The 19,270-nt window shown below is 47.7% G+C and overlaps 1 protein-coding gene across 5 annotated transcripts in view; it reads right to left on the bottom strand.

Moving 5' to 3' along the window:
* The window catches only part of RAB11FIP5 (RAB11 family interacting protein 5), a 110,667-nt gene that overhangs the window by 37,460 nt on the left and 53,937 nt on the right, over nt 1–19,270 (bottom strand). For all 5 annotated transcript variants that reach the window (XR_006175724.2, XM_065597304.1, XM_008169593.4 and 2 more), the window contains exons 2-3: nt 9,235–9,692; nt 4,500–5,244 (exon numbers count right to left, since the gene is read on the bottom strand). Coding sequence is in view for 4 of the 5 variants with exons in the window: in XM_065597304.1 (XP_065453376.1) it covers nt 4,500–5,244; nt 9,235–9,692 (1,203 nt within the window). In the remaining variant the exon portion in view is untranslated. The remainder of the gene's footprint in view (nt 1–4,499; nt 5,245–9,234; nt 9,693–19,270) is intronic.

Below are 19,270 nucleotides of genomic sequence, written 5' to 3'. Positions count from 1 at the left end.
TTTGAAGATATAAAGTGTTGGGTGTTTTTACCATAACCTCGCTTTATGGTTAATGGGTTGAGTGAGTTTCTCTATTTGCAATTTGCCCCATTAATCCTATTTAACGACATCTTTCACTATTCTGTTGGCCCTTGGTCACTAAAATATACTCATTTGATCATTCTAACCCAGTGGCTTTCAACCTGTGGTCCGCAAACCCCTGCAGGTCCACAGACTATGTCAAACATTTCCAAAGGGGTCTGCACCTCCACTTGATATTTTTTGAAGGGGTCCGCCTATGAAAAAAAGGTTGAAAACCACTGTTCTAAGCCATGATGATCCTAGAAAAAAGTGGGTGAATAGATCTCAGGCCTGGCCTGGTAAGCGTTCGGGACAACTGGGCAAGGTTGCATTACTTGGAGGGTTTCCCCTATTTTTTGTCATCAACAAAAATGACTAATCAAAAATCCTCCAGCCACTGTGCTTATTCCCCCAATTCCAAACTGCCCTTCCCCCATGCCTTCCCGGCTCCTAACAGTACCCCACCCAGACACCCAAACCGCCAACCTCACCCCGCCAACGTCTACCTGAGCCAAAAATAAGCTGCACGCTGAAAATGGAGGGACACTGTACAACGTTCATATTTAAACCTGACACAGAAGGACCCAGTAGTGATTTCATTTTCTTATTGAATTCAATAAAACCTGAAAGTTTAAATTTATCTGCGCCTGGCACAGAATTCCACGACTCCTGCAGAAACTAGGTGCTGGTGAGTTCGCAGGGTCTGGTGTTCCATTACCAAACCTAGGAGCCACCTACACATTAACAACAAGCCAAGGCCTTCACTTGTGACATTGTCAAGTTGCCTGTAATCAGGTTAGTCCAGGATGCTCCTAGGGGCTTTAAAATACCCCTGTTAAGTTCTACTTGTTTACTCAGTTGACTAGCTGGGGTTAGTCTGCTTCAAAAAGAGGCAGCAGAAAGGAAATCACCATTCTAAGGAAGGCTGGGGTGGAGGTTCTCTCTCAGGAAGACACCTGCTGCTGACTTGCTCAACTGCTTCTGGGTTACTGAATGGAGAAGTGCTGCTGCTTGTGGTTCCCGAAGACTACATCAGAAGTGAAGCGGGAAGAGCTTGCCACTGACGTACCACCTGGCCCTGGACACTTCACTAAACCTGCCTGCTTCAGTAGCCCCACTTGTAAAATGGGGCTTATACTGCCCTACCCATAGAGCACAAGGGTGCTGGCAAATCAGTCTGCACAGAGATATACAGTAGAACCACAGAGTTACGAACTGATTGGTCAACCACCCACCTCACTTGGAACCGGAAGTATGCAATCAGGCAGCGGCAGAGCAAAAAAACAACCCGCAAATACAGTACAGTGCTGTGTTAAATGTAAACTACTAAATAATAAAGGGAAAGTTTAAAAAAAGATTTGCCAAGGTAAGGAAACGGTTTCTGTGCTTGTTTCATTTAAATTAAGATGGTTAAAAGCAGCATTTTTCTCCTGCACAGTAAAGTTTCAAAGCTGTATTACCTCTATGTTCAGTTGTAAACTTTTGAAAGAATCACCATAACGTTTTGTTCAGCGTTACAAACATTTCAGAGTTAGGAACAACCTCCATTCCCAAGGTGCTTGTAACTCTGAGGTTCTACTGTATAGTCAGCATAGAATTAGTGATTCAGAAGCAGAAAGTGAAATTAACTAAAAACTGACTAGTTTAGTTTCCCTCTCCAAGATGAAAGAAATCTAAGATGTGAACATACTGGGTAAAATTTTCAAAAGTCACCTAGCAGCCCAAGTCCCATTGACATTTAATAGGAGTTGGGATGTCAGGAAGTCATTTAGTGGGTAAAACTCTTTTAAAAGAGACCATCAATTAGCAAGGAGTAAGATTGTAATTTGTAACATCTGACTTGATTGTTAGATGTAGCAAGCACTGATCCCTCTTCCTGCCCCAAACTGCCGTGGGAGCGACGCTGTTATAATGAAAGGTGGAAGTCCGCAAGGTGAGGAATGTCTTTGGAAAGTGATTTTATTTTTTCCTTTTATAATTTCCCACCTTTAATCTGGTTCCATGTGTCCACAGTCTTCTGCAACTGTAGCATTTTCCACCAGGGTACAAGGGAAGAGTCATGTTTTCCCCTTAATAATGAGCATGCAAGGTAGCCATACTTTATCATCCTTGTCCAGGCTGCAGGAAGCAAACCTGTTGCGCTCTGATAACATTGTAAGAAATCCTTTTAGCATTTGAACCAATTGTTTCAGCACCCCAGGCCCTTACCTCAAACAAACCAGGGTTTGTTCCTCTTATGCAGCCCTAGACCAGCATTCTCAAAACTTCCTCTTATTTTCTTTTAAAACTTGAGTCTCCAAAGAACAAACAAACTTTTCCTCCTGCTTCCACTCCCGGCAATGTTGCAAACCTAAACAAATTCTTAAGAACAGCATGATTCATGCAGAGCTAAAGGCACCGCAAACCAAATGTACTTCAGAATTGATTTGCCTTGATGGACCAGGGATAAGCGACCGATTAGAGTTACAGCATTCATCCTTTTTATTAAAGTCAGTGAATGCTGGGGTGGGTGAGTTCACTCCCTGCAATATCAGCAGGAAGATTGGGCTGAAAATGGCAGACAAGAATGCACAGGTGATGGAAACTAGGGGTGCTGCTGCACCCTCTGGCTTTAAGTGGTTTCCATCAGGCACAGGGTTTACAGTTTGGTTCAAAGGTTCTCAGCCCCCCCACAAGAACTCAACCGTTAAGAAGAATGAGGAGGATGGGGGTGGGAATTGCATCTCCATGATATAACCAGCATATAACAGGCACAAAGTTGAAATAGTTCCACGTGCCACAGACTCCTGCACCTGTGTAGAGGATGAATCACCATGCTATGCTAGAGCAATTAGAGATGCATAAGCAGGAAGAAAGAGGGAAACAGCAGAGCTGGGATTAGCCACTTCAGAAGGGTTCACTCACTTACCCAGAGTTACCCACCTAGAATCATAGAATCTCAGGGTTGGAAGGGACCTCAGGAGGTCATCTAGTCCAACCCCCTGCTCAAAGCAGGACCAATTCCCAACTAAATCATCCCAGCCAGGGCTTTGTCAAGCCTGACCTTAAAAACCTCTAAGGAAGGAGATTCCACCACCTCCCTAGGTAACCCATTCCAGTGCTTCACCACCCTCCTAGTGAAAAAGTTTTTCCTAATATCCAACCTAAACCTCGCCCACCACAACTTGAAACCACTACTCCTTGTTCTATCATCTGGTACCACTGAGAACAGTCTAGATCCATCCGCTTTGGAACCCCCTTTCACGTAGCTATCAAATCCCCCCTCATTCTTCTCTTCTGCAGACTAAACAATCCCAGTTCCCAGAGCCTCTCCTCATAAGTCATGTGTTCCAGCCCCCTAATCATTTTTGTTGCCCTCCGCTGGACTCTTTCCAATTTGTCCACATCCTTCTTGTAGTGTGGGGCCCAAAACTGGACACAGTACTCCAGATGAGGCCTCACCAATGTCAAATAGAGGGGAATGATCACGTCCCTCGATCTGCTGGCAATGCCCCTACTTATACAGCCCAAAATGCCGTTAGCCTTCTTGGCAATAAGGGCACACTGCTGACTCATATCCAGCTTCTCGTCCACTGTGACCCCTAGGTCCTTTTCTGCAGAACTGCTGCCTAACCATTCGGTCTGTAGCAGTGCATGGGATTTTTCCATCCTAAGTGCAGGACTCTGCACTTGTCCTCGTTGAACCTCATCAGATTTCTTTTGGCCCAATCCTCTAATTTGTCTAGGTCCCTCTGTATCCTATACCTACCCTCCAGCGTATCTACCACTCCTCCCAGTTTAGTGTCATCTGCAAACTTGCTGAGGGTGCAGTCCTCACCTACCACCCTCCTGGGCAGCAGAGTGCCAACCTGAATCAAAGATCCTCCTTTATAAACAATAAAAGGGCATCCTCCTTTATAAACAATGCACCTGTCACTAGCTATCTTGATCCCCAAGATCCCAACTGGGTGCAACAGGAAGTACAAAGGGAATGTTAGCTACCTAGGAATAATATTTTATAGCACTTTCCCACCAAGGATTTCAAATATGCTTTGCAAACATCCCTGAGAGAACTGTATCATCCCAAAGGCCCAGAAGGGGGAACTGCCTTGCCTGGGCTCACATAGTGGATCCGTGGCAGAAGCAGGAATAGAACCCAGGGCTCCTGACTCCCAGTCCTGTGCTTTAGCCACAAGACCAGCCTTCCCCCTACAGGAGACACCAACAGACATTTATAGCCCCTTGGAAGTATTTTTTCCTATCACAGCATGGCCAGAAAATAGGTTTGGAAAGTGCATCTAATTCGGGATCACAGTTCCATTTACACTGTAGAGCAACGTCGTAACCGCACAGCTTTTTAGATTGTATCTTGGGGCAGCTTGGTTAAAGATCTACAGTGGCCTCTGAAGTGTGAATGTAGGGAGCGGTTCAGCATAGTCCATAAACCTGGTTTTACTGACCTGGGTTTCTGAGAAGGTTCTTTGGTGTCCTTGGATCCAAACCAGCTGCTGCTCTTACTCTTCTCGTCTCCAGCAGCTGTTACTTGTGGAGATATGGTCAGGGATGATCCCAGCTTCTCTCCCAAGCTCTTGTTCCCTGCATCACTTTTGGTCCCCCCGTGGTGGAAGAGGCTGATCTTGGACTTCTTGTCTTCCTTTCTGGTTTCCTCAAGGGGTTTGTCTTTCGTCACCTCCATGGAGAAGACCAGCGGCGTTGCGATTTGCACAGGTTTGATCTCTAAGCGGCTGCCTTCTTCCAACTTGGCTCTGCCTAGGTGGTTGCTGAGGGTTACCGCTTTGGTTGAGACCTTGTTCTCCTCTTGTACTGCTAAGCTGGGAGGAGAGGGAAGGAATCTGGGCTCTTCTTTCTGCTGCCCCTTCTCAAAGCTGCTGGATCCCCATGGCAGGTCTTCAGAGTCAGGAGGAGGGAAGCCAGCATGGAAACCCTCCTCAGACTTTCTGGCGATATTCTGTAGAGGCAGGGACAGCGGTGAGGAGCTCGGTAGGCCAGACATCGGGCTCTTTGGTGCAGGTTCATCACTGTAAACATGGCTTCCATTGACACAGAGAGAGGATCTGGAGACAGGGTCATTCTTTGGCTTCAGGCTTTGGATTGCTTTCGGCTCCGCTACCACGTTAACCTGGGAGATCTCATCACTGAATGCTCTCTTGTGGGTTAATTTTGGCGAAGGCAGATAGTCTTTCACTAGAAGGGGGAAAAAACAGCATCAAATGAGCCCATCTGCCTTGAGCCCAGATATTTCACTGAGCAACATTGTCTTCCAGCACCTGCCAATGCTGAAGGTATCAGTGAAACTGCTCCAAATCCCATCCTCACAACCCCAGCTGTGGCTTCTCCTGATCTTATAATGTAACTATAAATAAATACTGAGACTAGGGCATGAGCACATGGCTATAGAAGCTATCGCTGTCTCACCAAGAGTAGCAATATGATCTCACTGAAGGATCAAGGGAGGAGGAGAAAACCTTCCTTTGAAATAAATCTGAAAGTTAGTAATAGAGGCAAGAAACTATCTGAAAAGATCTTAGCGGTATGTGGATTTGTGCGGAAGCATGGCGTAAAATTTTACATGGGGAAGGACTGCTCCTCTAAGATTCACTACAATGACTATGCTAACATACTGCTTTGTGAAGAACAGTCAGTTTAGTTGCGGACATTATGGCGGATGGGAAAATGTGACTAAAGTTTTCCCTGCATTCATTCCCATTTCCAGGTCATATAGTGCCTGAAGACACACAACAGCTTTTTGCAATTAGTTGTAGAGTTCAATCTGCAAAATTGCTTGACATTAAATAGTGCACTTCAGATGTGGTTTGGTTTTTCCCCCAGGGATGCATATACAGTAACTCCTCGCTTAACGTTGTAGTTATGTTCCTGAAAAATGCGACTTTAAGCGAAACGATATTAAGCGAATCCAATTTCCCCATAAGAATTAATATAAATGGGGGGGAGGAGAGGGTTAGGTTCCAGGGGAATTTTTTTAACCCGGACAAAAAACTATATATTATATAGATATACACACAGTATACGCTTTAAACAAACAATTTAATACTGTTCACAGTTATGATGATTGTGAAGCTTGGTTGAGGTGGTGAAGTTAGAGGGTGGAAGAGGGAGGGATATTTCCCAGGGAATACCTTGCTGTTAAATGATGAGCTAGCACTCGGCTGAGCCCTCAATGGTTAACACATTGTTGTTAACGGTAGCCTCTCATCAAGGCAGCAGGAACAGGAGGGAGGGGAGACAGCATAGCAGACAGAGACAGACACACACCTTGTGTGTGGGGGAGAGAGAGAGAGATGCACACTGCCCCTTTAAGTAAGCTGACCCACTCTTAAGTGCATTGTCTTTTTAAGTGGATCAGGAAGTTGAGACAGCAGCTGCTGCCCCAAGTTCTCTCTGTCTCTCCGTCCGTGTCCTCTCCCTGCTCTATATGGAGAAGGGGTAAGCGGGGTGTAGGAGCAGGAGGGAGGGGGACACCCTGACATTAGCCCCGCCCCGCCTCCCTGCACAGCAAGCAGGAGTCTCTGGGAGCAGCTCCAAGGCAGAGGGCAGGAGCAGTACATGGCAGTGGGGGGAAGGACAGCTGAACTGCCGATTGATAGCCTGTTGGGCGGCTGCAGCACAGGGAACTTAAGGGAGTGGGGAGCTGATAGGGAGAGCTGCCGGTCCACCCTGGTTACAGGCCCCCACCAGCTAGCTGCAACCGGCTGCTCTTCCTGCATGCAGTGGACAAAGCAGGACTGCTACAAGGGAGCATTGCACAACTTTAAACGAGCATGTTCCCTAATTGATCAGCAACATAACAACATTAACCGGGACGACTTTAAGTGAGGAATTACTGTAATTGTGCAAGGGCATCAGGTAGCAGCAGTTATGTGCATTCTCACTCCAGCACCACCCAGGGCATCGAACTTAAGGGAGCATGCAGCATTGTGTGGCTAAGAAGCTGTTTTTTAATGCGTTAATATTAGGGGTGTCGATTAATCACGGTTAACTCCTGCGATTAACTCAAAAAACTTAACTGCAATTAAAAAAAACTAATTGCGATTAACTGCAATTTTAATCGCACTGTTAAACAATAGAATAACAATTGAAATTTATTACATATTTTGGATGCTTTTCTATGTTTTCATATATATTGTATTCGGTGTTGTAATTGAAATGAAAGTGTGTTTTTGATTATAAATATTTGCACTGTAAAAATGATAAACAAAAAAAAAAGTATTTTTCAATTCACGTCATACAAGTACTATAGTGCAATCTCTTTGCCCTAAAAGTGCAACTTACAAATGTAGATTTTTTTTTGTTACAGAACTGCACTCAAAAAACAAAACAATGTAAAACTTCAGTGCCTACAAGTCCACTCAGTCCTACTTCTTGTTCAGCCAATCACTAAGACAAACAAGTCTGTTTACATTTACAGGAGCTAATGCTGCCCTCTTCTTATTTACAATGTCACCAGAAAGTGAGAACAGGAATGTAAATATCTTGCGACACCGGCTACAACAGTGCCATGAGAGCGCGTGTTCTCACTTTCAGGTAACATTGTAAACAAGAAGCGGGCAGTATTATCTCCTACAAATGTAAACAAACTTGTTTGTCTGAGCAATTGGCTGAACAAGAAGTAGGACTGAGTGGACTTGCAGGCTCTAAAATTTTACATCATTTTATTTTTGAATGTAGTTTTTTTTGTTCATAATTCTACATTTGTAAGTTCAACTTTCACGATAAAGAGATTGCACTTCAGTAATGGTACGAGGTTAATTGAAAAATCCTATTTCTTTTGTTTTTTTACAGTGCAAATACTTGTAATCAAAAATAAATATAAAGTGAGCACTGTACACTTTGTATTCTGTGTTGTAATTGAAATCAATATATTTGAAAACGTAGAAAACATCCAAAAATACTTAAATAAATGGTATTCTATTATTGTTTAGCAGCGCTTTTAATCACAATTAATTTTTTTTTAATTGCTTGACAGCCCTAATTAATACTGATAGTTACCAAGGACCCGCCTCTTGAGCTAGTAAGAGAATTTCTGAATGTACTGTCTCAGGACAATCAAATTGTTTGTGGACTAATTACTGATTTTTCTCAGCAAACAATAGAAGTTAATGCACCGTGATGGCATCCCTGTTCTGTGCATTGCCTTCTGAGTGCCGAGACTGACAGAACTCAGATTGCTTTAGTCACTGGAGTCCAGCCACTTTCTGTTCAGACACTTTTCATCCAAGCCTGAAAAGTTTCCTGAGACAGGAGAGGCAGCAGGGAAGCTCAGTAAGTTAATGCTCCATTCTGCTTGACCACTGTGCGTTCAAGGCTCACTGCTGGGAAGACACCAGATGCGTGGAACCTGCTTTCGAGAGGTAGAACAGAATTCTCTGTCTGTGCTGTATGATGATCATCACATTGGAGATTTTTAAGAGCAGGTGAGAATCACCTATCAGGAACGGGTCTAGGTAATACTTAGTCCTGCCCTGAGTGCAGGGGACTGGACTAGATGACCTCTCGAGGTCCCTTCCAGTCCTACAATTCTATGAACAGAAAAAATGGATCCACAGTGAATCTTTAACGTATGGATGGGCAGAGCTTTTGGGGACAGCATAGACTGCAGCTCCTGGCATCCATATGTTAGGACCCACCATTTCTCCCACCTCTGCCCCGAACGGATTAACAGAGAGGGCCATTTTCTCTTTCAAATGGCATTAACTAGCCCCCAAGGAGAGAGTTCAACACCCACTGAAGGATGCTGCTCTTCCAGCTGAGGCCTAGGGACTACACTCTTTCAGAACCATTTTCCTGAGCTGAAGATAGCTTGGTCTTTAGCTGCACTCTGAGTCCTGGAGAGGACACCTCCCCCCAGGGTTGGCAGGGCCCCATGGGGGAATTTTGCCTTGCTACGGACTGTGCTGTACCAGTTCTGTGCATAAACAGAGGGTTTCAATCTCCAGGTCTGTCAATCTGGCATTAGACTAGCTCAACCCACCATTCATTACTGGGGGAGTGTCTCTGGCACCTTCATGCCAGCGCCCCAGCCACTCCAGTTTATAGTGGGCCTCACAGAAGAAAGTAACTTATAAAGGACACTTCCTTCTGGTGAGCAATCAGTTAATGCACCCAAAGTACCCTAGGCAGCCCCTTATTTAGTGATTAAAATCAGTATCCTCTTACCAGAGTACTCTGTGGACAGACTGCTGTGTCTGCTCGGGGATTTGGTTACCTCGGGAACGTTGATGGTTATGCCAAAGTTGTTAGCCAGGCTACCACTGGCTGAGGAGGTGGTGCTGTCGGAGCCCAGCGAGGTGTTGGACTGGGTCAGGGAGGACTTGCGAAGCTTGTTCTTGAAGAAACCGCCCTTGCCTTTGGATTTCTTGCGCCCTAGCTCGTAGTCCTCCTCCATGTCGAGGGCCCCTGTGCTGCTGGGGATGATAGCAGAGGCAGATTCCAAATCGTATTTCTTCTTCCCCTTCATTTTGTCCTTCAGCTTGCCGAAGGGCGACCGGGGCTTGTCCTTCATGGAAAGGTCGAACATGCTGGCCGTCAGGTTGTTGCGGGTAAACTGGATGGTGACCTGGATCTCTCCTCGCTCCTTCTCCTTTTTCCCAGCCTTGGAATGTAGCTTGTGCCACCTGGAGTTTGAGAGAAGAGGGGAGAAGAGCCTGTTATTTCCAAGAACAATGACTGAGCCAGAAACTGCTCAGAGGGAAAGGCCTAAGGCAAGACAGAGAAGGAAAACAGAACCGACCAGGTCTACGTGGCTGCTCGGGGAATTAGCTGACATACTGCACTGGGGAGAGCACCTAGTCACTAAGACAATGCAGACAGGCTGCTCTTCAAACTATTCGATTTGCTGCTTCTTGAGTTCCCACTCAGCTGTGACCCCTTCTCACAAGCCAGGGAGCCCTGGTGCATGGAGACTTAGCTGCCATCGGTTTTGTTACATCCTTCAGAGCAGCCACTGGGGGTTCTCCTTGGAGCGGGTGTGGTCCAAGCTCACTCCTATGACACAACCTGCACTTCCTTGGACACAGGGCGCTGTGGAACTTGGGGCACTCGACAAGCTAGTGAATTAACTCTCTCCACCCTCCTCACAAGGTAAGGCAAGTTTTATGATCCCCATTCCAAAAATGGAGACGCAGAGACCCAGAGAGGAAAAGTGATTTCCCCAAGGTCACACGGCAACTCGCTGGCAGAGATGAGAACAGAACACAGATCTCCTGACCCCGACCCCGCCCCCCCCCCCCCAGGCCTGGGCCTTCTCTCCACAAAGGACTGAAGTCCCATCCCACAGCCAGAAGGTGGATCCCCATTGAAACAGCTTAAGTGGTCTGGTGAGAGGAAGCCAAGCTCTCTGGACAACTGGCTTGTGGTATCTCCTTCCACCCATGCTCTGGCTCCCTCCTCCTGCTTTAGGTATCTCCCCCACACTTCCCAGCTGCTGCTACCCTACCCAGTATCGACTTCTCCACCACTCCAGGCTAATAAAGTGAAAGGCCTAATTTTTAAGGACCATGTTTGACTGCAAAGTGCCTAGGATTCTCTTCAGGCCTACGTGCTGTATGAACATAGGGTGCTGTTAGCCTATGCCTGCTTTGCTCGCTGTCTGGCTAGCTAAGTGTTCTAATGGACCACCGACATTATGCATGAAGGTCAGAAGTTCCTTGTTGATATGGAGATCTCCGAGGCCCAGGCTCCCAGACAGGACACATGACAGCTCTGATCTGATAAGGGCAGCAGGCCAGAGCCCAGTAGGTACAAGCGCAGCAAGGACTTCCTCCAGACGCTAATGGAGGCTAACTGTGGACATGGGGCTCCACATAGGATGTTGTGGGATTCCACCTAAGACTCAGTTATGCTACATAAGGCTGAGAGAGAAGAAACTCGCTGGCAGGCCTCCCACCTCAACCAGGGCTTGGTCACCACCAGGGACAAAGATGCTGCAAACAGAACGTAACAAGCTTTCTGACGATGTCTGAGCCAGCCCAGAATCCGGCTCTCCCCGCTATGGGACAGTGTGTCCCCCAGGGCTCGTGTGGGGTCAGTGGGTGATGAGAGTCATATACGCACACAACTCAGGGCATGAAGGTGCCATTTGTAAACAGACCTATTACCGACGCATACCATATTTTAAGGCATATTCCTACATTCAGTTCTCACCCAATTTCCACTAAGTAACTTGTTCACATTAAGACAAATTACCCTCCATAGTAATACAACATGTGCATTCCAGAGGAAGGCCCACGTTTTAAAAATGACTAGTCTATTAATATAGAATAGAATCATAGAATATCAGAGACCTTAGGAGGTCATCTAGTCCAATCCCCTGCTCAAAGCAGGACCAATTCCCAACTAAATCATCCCAGCCAGGGCTTTGTCAAGCCTGACTTTAAAAACCTCTAAGGAAGGAGATTCCACCACCTCCCTAGGTAACCCATTCCAGGGCTTCACCTCCCTCCTAGTGAAATAGCGTTTCCTAATATCGAACCTAGATCTCCCCCACTGCAACTTGAGACCATTGCTCCTTGTTCTGTCATCTGCCACCACTGAGAACAGCTGATCTCCATCCTCTTTGGAACCCCCCTTCAGGTAGTTGAAGGCTGCTATCAAATCCCCCCTCACTCTTCTGCAGACTAAATAACCCCAGTTCCCTCAGCCTCTCCTCATACGTCATGTGTTCCAGCCCCCTGATAATTTTTGTTGCCCTCCGCTGGACTCTCTCCAATTTTCCACATCCTTTCTGTAGTGGGAGGACCAAAACTGGACACAATACTTCAGGTGTGGCCTCACCAGTGCCGAATAGAGGGGAATAATCACTTCCCTCGATCTGCTGGCAATGCTCCTACTAATACAGCCCAGTTTGCCATTGGCCTTCTTGGCAACAAGGGCACACTGCTGACTCATATCCAGCTTCTCATCCACTGTAATCCCCAGGTCCTTTTCTGCAGAACTGCTGCTTAGCCAGTCGGTCCCTAGTCTGTAGCAGTGCATGGGATTCTTCTGTCCTAAGTGCAGGACTCTGCACTTGTCCTTGTTGAACCTCATCAGGTTTCTTTTGGCCCAATCCTCCAATTTGTCTAGGTCACTCTGGACCCTATCCCTACCCTTCAGCGTATCTACCTCTCCCCACAGCTTAGTGTCATCTGCGAACTTGCTGAGAGTGCAATCCATCCCATCATCCCATCAAACAGACACAAGGTGGATGATATGAATATCTTTTATTGGACCAACTTCTACTGGTGAGAGAGAACAGAAAATAAAAGATATTACCTCACCCAGCTTGTGTCTCTAATATCCTGGGACCAACATGGTTACAACTACAATGCAGAGTCAATTAATATCTTCTAAAAGAAGATTGTGGTGAAAAGGAGAAGAGCTTGGAAATTCAAAATTAAGGCTCGACTTGAAGAGCAGATGCCCCCCCTGCCCAAACTGTAACTGACTAGCTCTGCCAACCCGCCTGCTCTGTGCCTGAATTTGATTTTGCCATAAGGAGTGTCTATTAGAAAGGAAGGGGGTAGAAGAGAACGAGAGAAGAAAACCATTGCGGTCTGGGAGAGGCAGGATAGCTGAGTGGTCCAAGCACACATCTGGAAGCCAAGAGTTTCTTTATTCCAATCCTGGCTCCACTACACACACCCCGCTGCCTTGGGAGAGGACAAGGAAATAAACAGGTGACAGATGTGAAGTGCACGTTCCACACTACTGGACGGTGCTCGGATACTACATACAAGGGGGATGTTATTCCCAGTCTCCTGGGGAAATTCTCTTGCGGTATCTTCCTTGGGGCAGGGACCGGCCTGTGTGTGTTTGCACAGCATCTAGTTCACCAGAACCCAGACCTACACTGCAGAGCAACAATAACGGACCGCTACTGCCCCAGCCACGGTCTTCATTTCCCATCCTGAACTGCTGTGGAGGGTTTCTGGGCGGCGTCACAGATGGCTGAATTTCAACAGTATTTGAAATGATTCCTATGCAGTTTGTAAACTTTCTGGGATCCCTGGGAAAGATGAAAGATGCCATGGCACCCTTAAGGCCACTACCCCGATATCGCCTTTAAATCCCTCCCCAATACCCCACGTCAGCCATGGCGCCTGCAAGACGTCAGCCAGCCTGCCAATGACAGTGGGGTCATGGGAGAAGCTGGTGTTTCTAGGGTTAAACCTTCAGAACTCAGAGCCATCGGGCTGCCAGCCTGTTCGTATTACCCTCCCCCCTCCCTGCTGGTCCTCCATTGTGTCTGGTTTCAAAAATCAGATGAGAATGTCTTTTGGGCAGGCCCTTGTCTTTGTGTGTCTGTACAGCACCCAGCACCATGCGGCCATGACCCTAACCGGGGCATCTGAGTGCTACCATAATACAAAGTAATTAATAGAAACTTATAGGGTGACCAGATGTCCCGATTTATAGGGTCTGTCTCTTATATAGGCTCCTATTATCCTCCACCCCCTGTCCTGATTTTTTACACTTGCTGTCTGGTCACCCTAGAAACTTGGCATCTCTGTCGAGTGACTGGTTAGTTGCAGAGCCCACATGGAACATTTCCCAGGTCACAAAGCCAACACGGCACTGTCTGCACTGGGACAGCTGCAGAGCACCTGGCCCCGCAGGGCTGCCTTTTCACACCTGGGAGAGGGGGGACGCTCCTTCAGTCCAGCCCACCTTTGGCCTGGACGCCCTGAGCACTGCCAACTCTCGCTGATTTCAATGGGAGCAGCTCAGGACCAGGCCTCGGCATCTGCCCTCAGCATCCAAACAAGGACACCTACAGACTTGTGGTCGGTGCCTTACTGGATGGAGGCCGCCAAGAACAACAGCTCTGCAATGCTGCTTAGGAAAACTATCCCAGCAAGCAGGAGGAAAGTGCTGTGAACACACCTACTTCCCTCCAAGAAGTCCCGCAGCTGAAGTGTCTCCACACCAGCTCCCATGCAGGGTGTATGCTACATAATTTCCTCCGAGGGTACTTCAGGAGCATAAGACAAGAAAACACCACCCTGTGTGCTCAGATGCATTGCTTTGTTCTAGCCACAGCACCTCCTGTTGGTCAGATTACAGGGAAGGTACTAGCCCAGTGTTACCTACAGACATGCAGCATCCACAACCAATGTATCCAGGAGCACATCCTGCAAATCAAATAAGATCCCACGCTGTGCAATAAATCACAGGCACCAACCCCTCCCCGGCACCACAGTGCCCCATCCGTTTGAGTTTCACAACTAGGTACACACATCTCTGGGGGTTCAGCTTTCCTGTTAAAACAGGACAATAGGCCGCCATTTATTGCTATTTTTATACAAACAAAAAACTGGCAAGTCTTTCAAACCTAAAATACAAGCAGGGCCCCCCCTGCGCCGTTCCTGCGGGGTGTATACCACACAGTGCCATCAGCAAGTGATGGGACAACCTGTGACGTCAGGGCTAGAACTCAGGTCCCAGCTTCTGCAAACCCTCTAAGGGAGGCTGCCAGTGAAATGGATGCAGTAGGACATGAGCGGTTAATGTGAACGTAAAGCTTAACTACAACTGCTCGGAGCAGAGATCGTAGTATCTGGTCTGTGTTTTGCTTAAGGCTGGGTGAGGTTACTCAACGCAGTATGAAAAACAGAGTGAAGGCTTCTCTCTGCACCGCTTCTGATCACAGAAATATAGGGTGGGAAGGGACCTCAAGAGACCATCTAGTCCAGCCCCCGCAATGAACCAGGAATAAGTAAGTTAGACCCCCCCTTGTCCAATCTGTTCCTAAAAACTTCCAATGACTGGGACTCCAAAACCTCCCTAGGTAACTTGTTCCAAGTGCTTAATTATCCCTATAGCTAGCCCAGATTTCCCTTGCTGCCAATCAAGCCCATTACTTCTTGCCCTGCCCTCAGTGGACATGGAGAACAATTGATCACAGTCCTCTTTGTAACAAGATTTTACACAGTTGGAGACTGATGGCGGCAACAGCAGCTTGCCCACTGCCTTCAGCATCTTGGGCAAAGTGAAGGAGACCTGCATTTGAAAAACATACACGTCTGTACGTCTGCCAGTGCTGTGAAGGGAAATGTGATCCAAGTGGACCAGCACTTGAATGAGACCCAACTAAGAGATGCTGCAGAAGTGCTGCTCATTGGTTAGGCTGCAATCGTCTCTCTAGCTTGGCGTTTGACCAATGCCGACAGCATTTTATTAAGGGGGCCGTGCTGCTTTCAGAGGAAATCCAGGGAGGTTCTGATGACCATTTAAGTGGTGCAAGGATATCTTTAAAGGTGTGCGGGTAAACAAATTGCTGGTCAAACTCCAAACTCTGTTCAGTCCCTCAGTCTCTCTTGCAGTTGCGGTTGGATGGAGCATTCTTCACGTCTTGCATGGCTGCTGTTAGACCGCTGCCATGTTCCACCCAAGAGGTGGCTGAGTTTCAGTGGCGGTGGCAGTTAATCCCCTACCTAGCTCACAGGCATGTTAGGTTGAGAGTAATTCATAGTAAGAGAGACATAAGAACATAAGACCAGCCACACTGGGTCAGACCAAAGGTCCATGTAGCCCAGTCTCCTCCTGTCTTCCGACAGTGGCCAATGTCAGATGCCCCAGAGGAAATGAACAGAACAGGTAATCATCAAGTGATCCATCCCCAGTCGCCCATTCCCAGCTTCGGGCAAACAGAGGCTAGGGACACCATCCCTGCCCATCCTGGCTAATTGCCATTGATGGACCTAACCTCCATCAATGGCTGGACCCACTATAGACATGAATAGCAGAACTGAGAGATGAGTTTCTGGAACCTGCATCTCCTGCAATGGTAGGGAGGGAAAGCAGCATTTAGACCCTCTCCTCCCACCCCCAGCCCACCTATCCCCAACAAGGATACATGTGGTTCCTTCTGCCCCCCTCCTCTAATTGCCAGCAACATTTTTCCCCGGGCTGCTGGCTGCCACATCAGAAAGAGAGGCAGTGAAATCCCCAGAGATGTGCTAACGATGGAAGTCAGCACAATCCACCCACTTGCAGAAGATATTCCTCCCCGCCCCAACACATCCAGAGAAATGTAGAGTCAGCAGGGCTTATACTACAGCTGGGCCTCCAGTTGTACGTACAGAGTAAGTGAGAAGTCACTGGATCGAGTCTATCCTCACTACTCGGATGACTCCAGCCACTGCACGTTCTGCAAGCAGATAACGCACCAGAGAGCCAAGCGAGCACATTGCCATCTGGCACAACTGCCCTGTATCTCTCTGTCCCATCTCCTCACCCTCCATTTAAAATCTCAGCTGAAATATCTTGCTGCAGCTGGGGCCTTCTAGAAGAAGAGAGGAATTCACCGTTATTTTACTGCAAAAACTTCTGAGATGCATGATAGAGAGCACCATGCAAAACACGATGTGTCCTATCAGAGAATTCTGGAGAAAAGCAAGGATGAGTCTTGTAACGATTACTTCATTATTTTAATCGTGTGGGAGCAGAGGAGCCTCCTGTATTATAAAGGAAAGTTTACCACCAACACCACTTAAGTACATAGCACATCTCACCCATAGATCTTGAGTATTTTACAGGTCGTGTAATTATCCCCATTTTACAGATCAGGAAATAGAGGCAGAGAGGTGCAGCGACTTGGCCAATGCCACAGTGAGCAAGCTGGGCATAGAACCCAGGAGTCCCGACTCCCCACTCGTGACTGTCCTGGCTTATCAAGGGAAGCCTCATTGGTAAAATTTAAGATCCAAGTGAAATATGCGTCCGCATGAAATAACACAAGAATGTATTTGGGGGAGTCATGTAAATTTCTAATTTTATGCCACAGACTGAAGTAAAATTACCCGGTTAAAATTTAACTGAGCTGCATTGTGACCTTACGGGGGCAGAAATGCAAATTGAGCCTACAGCCTCAAAACATCAGCACTGTATTTTCCCGAACATCTGCCGACTCTGCTCAGAAGGACCAAGCATCAGAGAGAGCTCGTGGGCATAACGTGTCCAGGAAGGGTGCCTCTACACAGACAGGTATATACACACAGAGGTGTATATACATCTTCCTACTGTATTTTCCACTGCATGCATCCGATGAAGTGGGGTTTAGCCCACAAAAGCTTATGCCCAAATAAATGGATTAGTCTCTAAGGTGCCATCAGTACTCCTGTTCTTTTTGCTGATACAGAATAACACGGCTACCACTCTGAAACGTACACAGAAAGGGGCACTCCTGTCCTTCAACACAGGTGCTAAGCTGTAGGCTTGGATGGTCTCACCAAGGTGTGGCTGGTTTTCCTGATGCAATGGTAAAAACCATCTGCCTACCCGATAAGGGTATTTCCAAGTGAAGGAGTGGCTTCCAATTACATACTTAGGGCTACTGAACATGTAAAGCAGCGTTGCTCACTAGCACACTAGCAGCAAGTTAGCAGGCCTTCAGTGCCTTTATTCACAGGAGACTGATTTAACAGGAACGTGTTACAGGGCATGATCTCTCCTAACAACCAGGACCAGGCGGACTAGTAAATAGGAGCACAATGCACCGTTCTCCTCTAGGTCACTGGTCACTCCTCATTTGACCTTAGTCCCCTTCCTAGTGGACTGCTACCTACTTCACAAAGAAACCCACCTGACTGCCTTGCCGCAGCTCAGAAGAGGTCAAAAGGCTAGATATGCCGAGAGTTTCAGCTGCCATCTCCTGCCTAGAGAGGCTTCCAGTTCAGAGACCAAGGGATATTGGCCAGGCGGTGCTGGGAAACCTGCATTAGCGTTACCTGCACTGTGCCGGTTCTTTGGCTTCAGCCTCCGGGGCTCCCTATTTGCAGCAGCGCTAAGATTCACTTCAAGACTCAGCCATAACAGCGAAACACTCTGCTCACAGAGGACCAGCCTGCATCTTCCCCTCCAACTCCTGTCATGCTACATCAGACGCAGGTAGTCTGGCCCACGGCTGTAACGAGCATGACACCCAGAAGCTAACGTCCTCGAAAGGCATGTGGGGTAATGGCCCACGAATGGCAGACTCCCACGCGGCTGCGAGCCTGCCGTGACAGGGTGGTAAGCAACTCGCCAAAAGCATCAAGTGTGCCAATACAAAATTAAATCTGCTGAAGGGGCTATTTAAATACCACAAAACCCACCAGCCTCGGGGAGCAGCGAAGAGGGAAACGGTCCAGGCATCCGTAACACCGGGGATCACGCTTCGTCCCTGACTGAAATCAGACGACTCGCTGATCTACTGTTAAGACCAGAGTTCCTTGCAAGGGACAGAGCTCCCAGCTACCCATCCTATAGCACTGTGCGCTAGGCACCTCTCAGATAGGGTATCAAGCATCGTCCCTGCCTCAAAGGGCATTTGTTCATAGTGGATATTAACGTTCAGTCCGTACCGACCAGGCCTAATTTAGAGCCACAGGCTACTTAGGGTCTGAGTGGCTTCCCGTCTCACGCCTTGCCAGCCACGGCAGCTCTCAGACGCGCTAGTGACATCATAGAATAGAATAACCTTATTTTAAAGGGGCGTTCCTTCCACTGCTGAGAAGCTGTATGTATGGGTTCAGGGAAAGCGCCCGCTCTCTGGACTGTTTGGACCCTTACAGAGAAGTGTATCAGAGGCAAAGCGGAGATCCCCAGACACGATCCGGGTACCCCGAAAAGACTTTTGGGCAACTGGCTGTTTAATACATCACTGCCACCAGTTGGAATTACAAACCGTGACTCACCTGTACACGTATTATTTACCTACTTTAACCTCTGAATAACTCGTTTCCTTGTCTTAGCTAATAAACCTTTAGTTCATTTACTATAGATTGGCGATCAGCATGGTCTTTGGTGTAAGATCTGGAGTACCAATTGATCCGAGGCAAGTGACTGTTGTCTTGGGACTGGGAGCAACCTGATGAGGTGTGACTGCTGGTGTAAGTAACCATTATCACAAAAGTCCAGTTGTCTGGGTGGCAAGATTAACTGGAGTGTCTAAAGCAGGGGTGGGCAAACTTTTTGGCCTGAGGGCCATATCTGGGTATGGAAATTGTATGGGGAGCCATGAATGCTCACGAAACTGGGGGTTGGGGTGCAGGAGGGCGTGAGGGCGCTGGCTGGGGTGTGGGCTCAGGGGTGGGGATGAGGGGTTGGGGGTGCAGGAGGGTGCTCCAGGCTGGGACCGAGAGGTTTGGAGAGTGGGAGGGGGATCAGGGCTGGGGCAGGGGTTTGGGGTGCAGGAAAGGGATCAGGGCTGGGGCAGGGGGTTGGGGCACAG

This window comes from Chrysemys picta, chromosome 5, assembly GCF_011386835.1.
Source record: "Chrysemys picta bellii isolate R12L10 chromosome 5, ASM1138683v2, whole genome shotgun sequence".
Lineage (NCBI taxonomy): Eukaryota > Metazoa > Chordata > Testudines > Emydidae > Chrysemys > Chrysemys picta.
The sequence above is the reverse complement of the archived record's forward strand: the minus strand, read 5'-3'. Positions and strand labels throughout refer to the sequence as shown.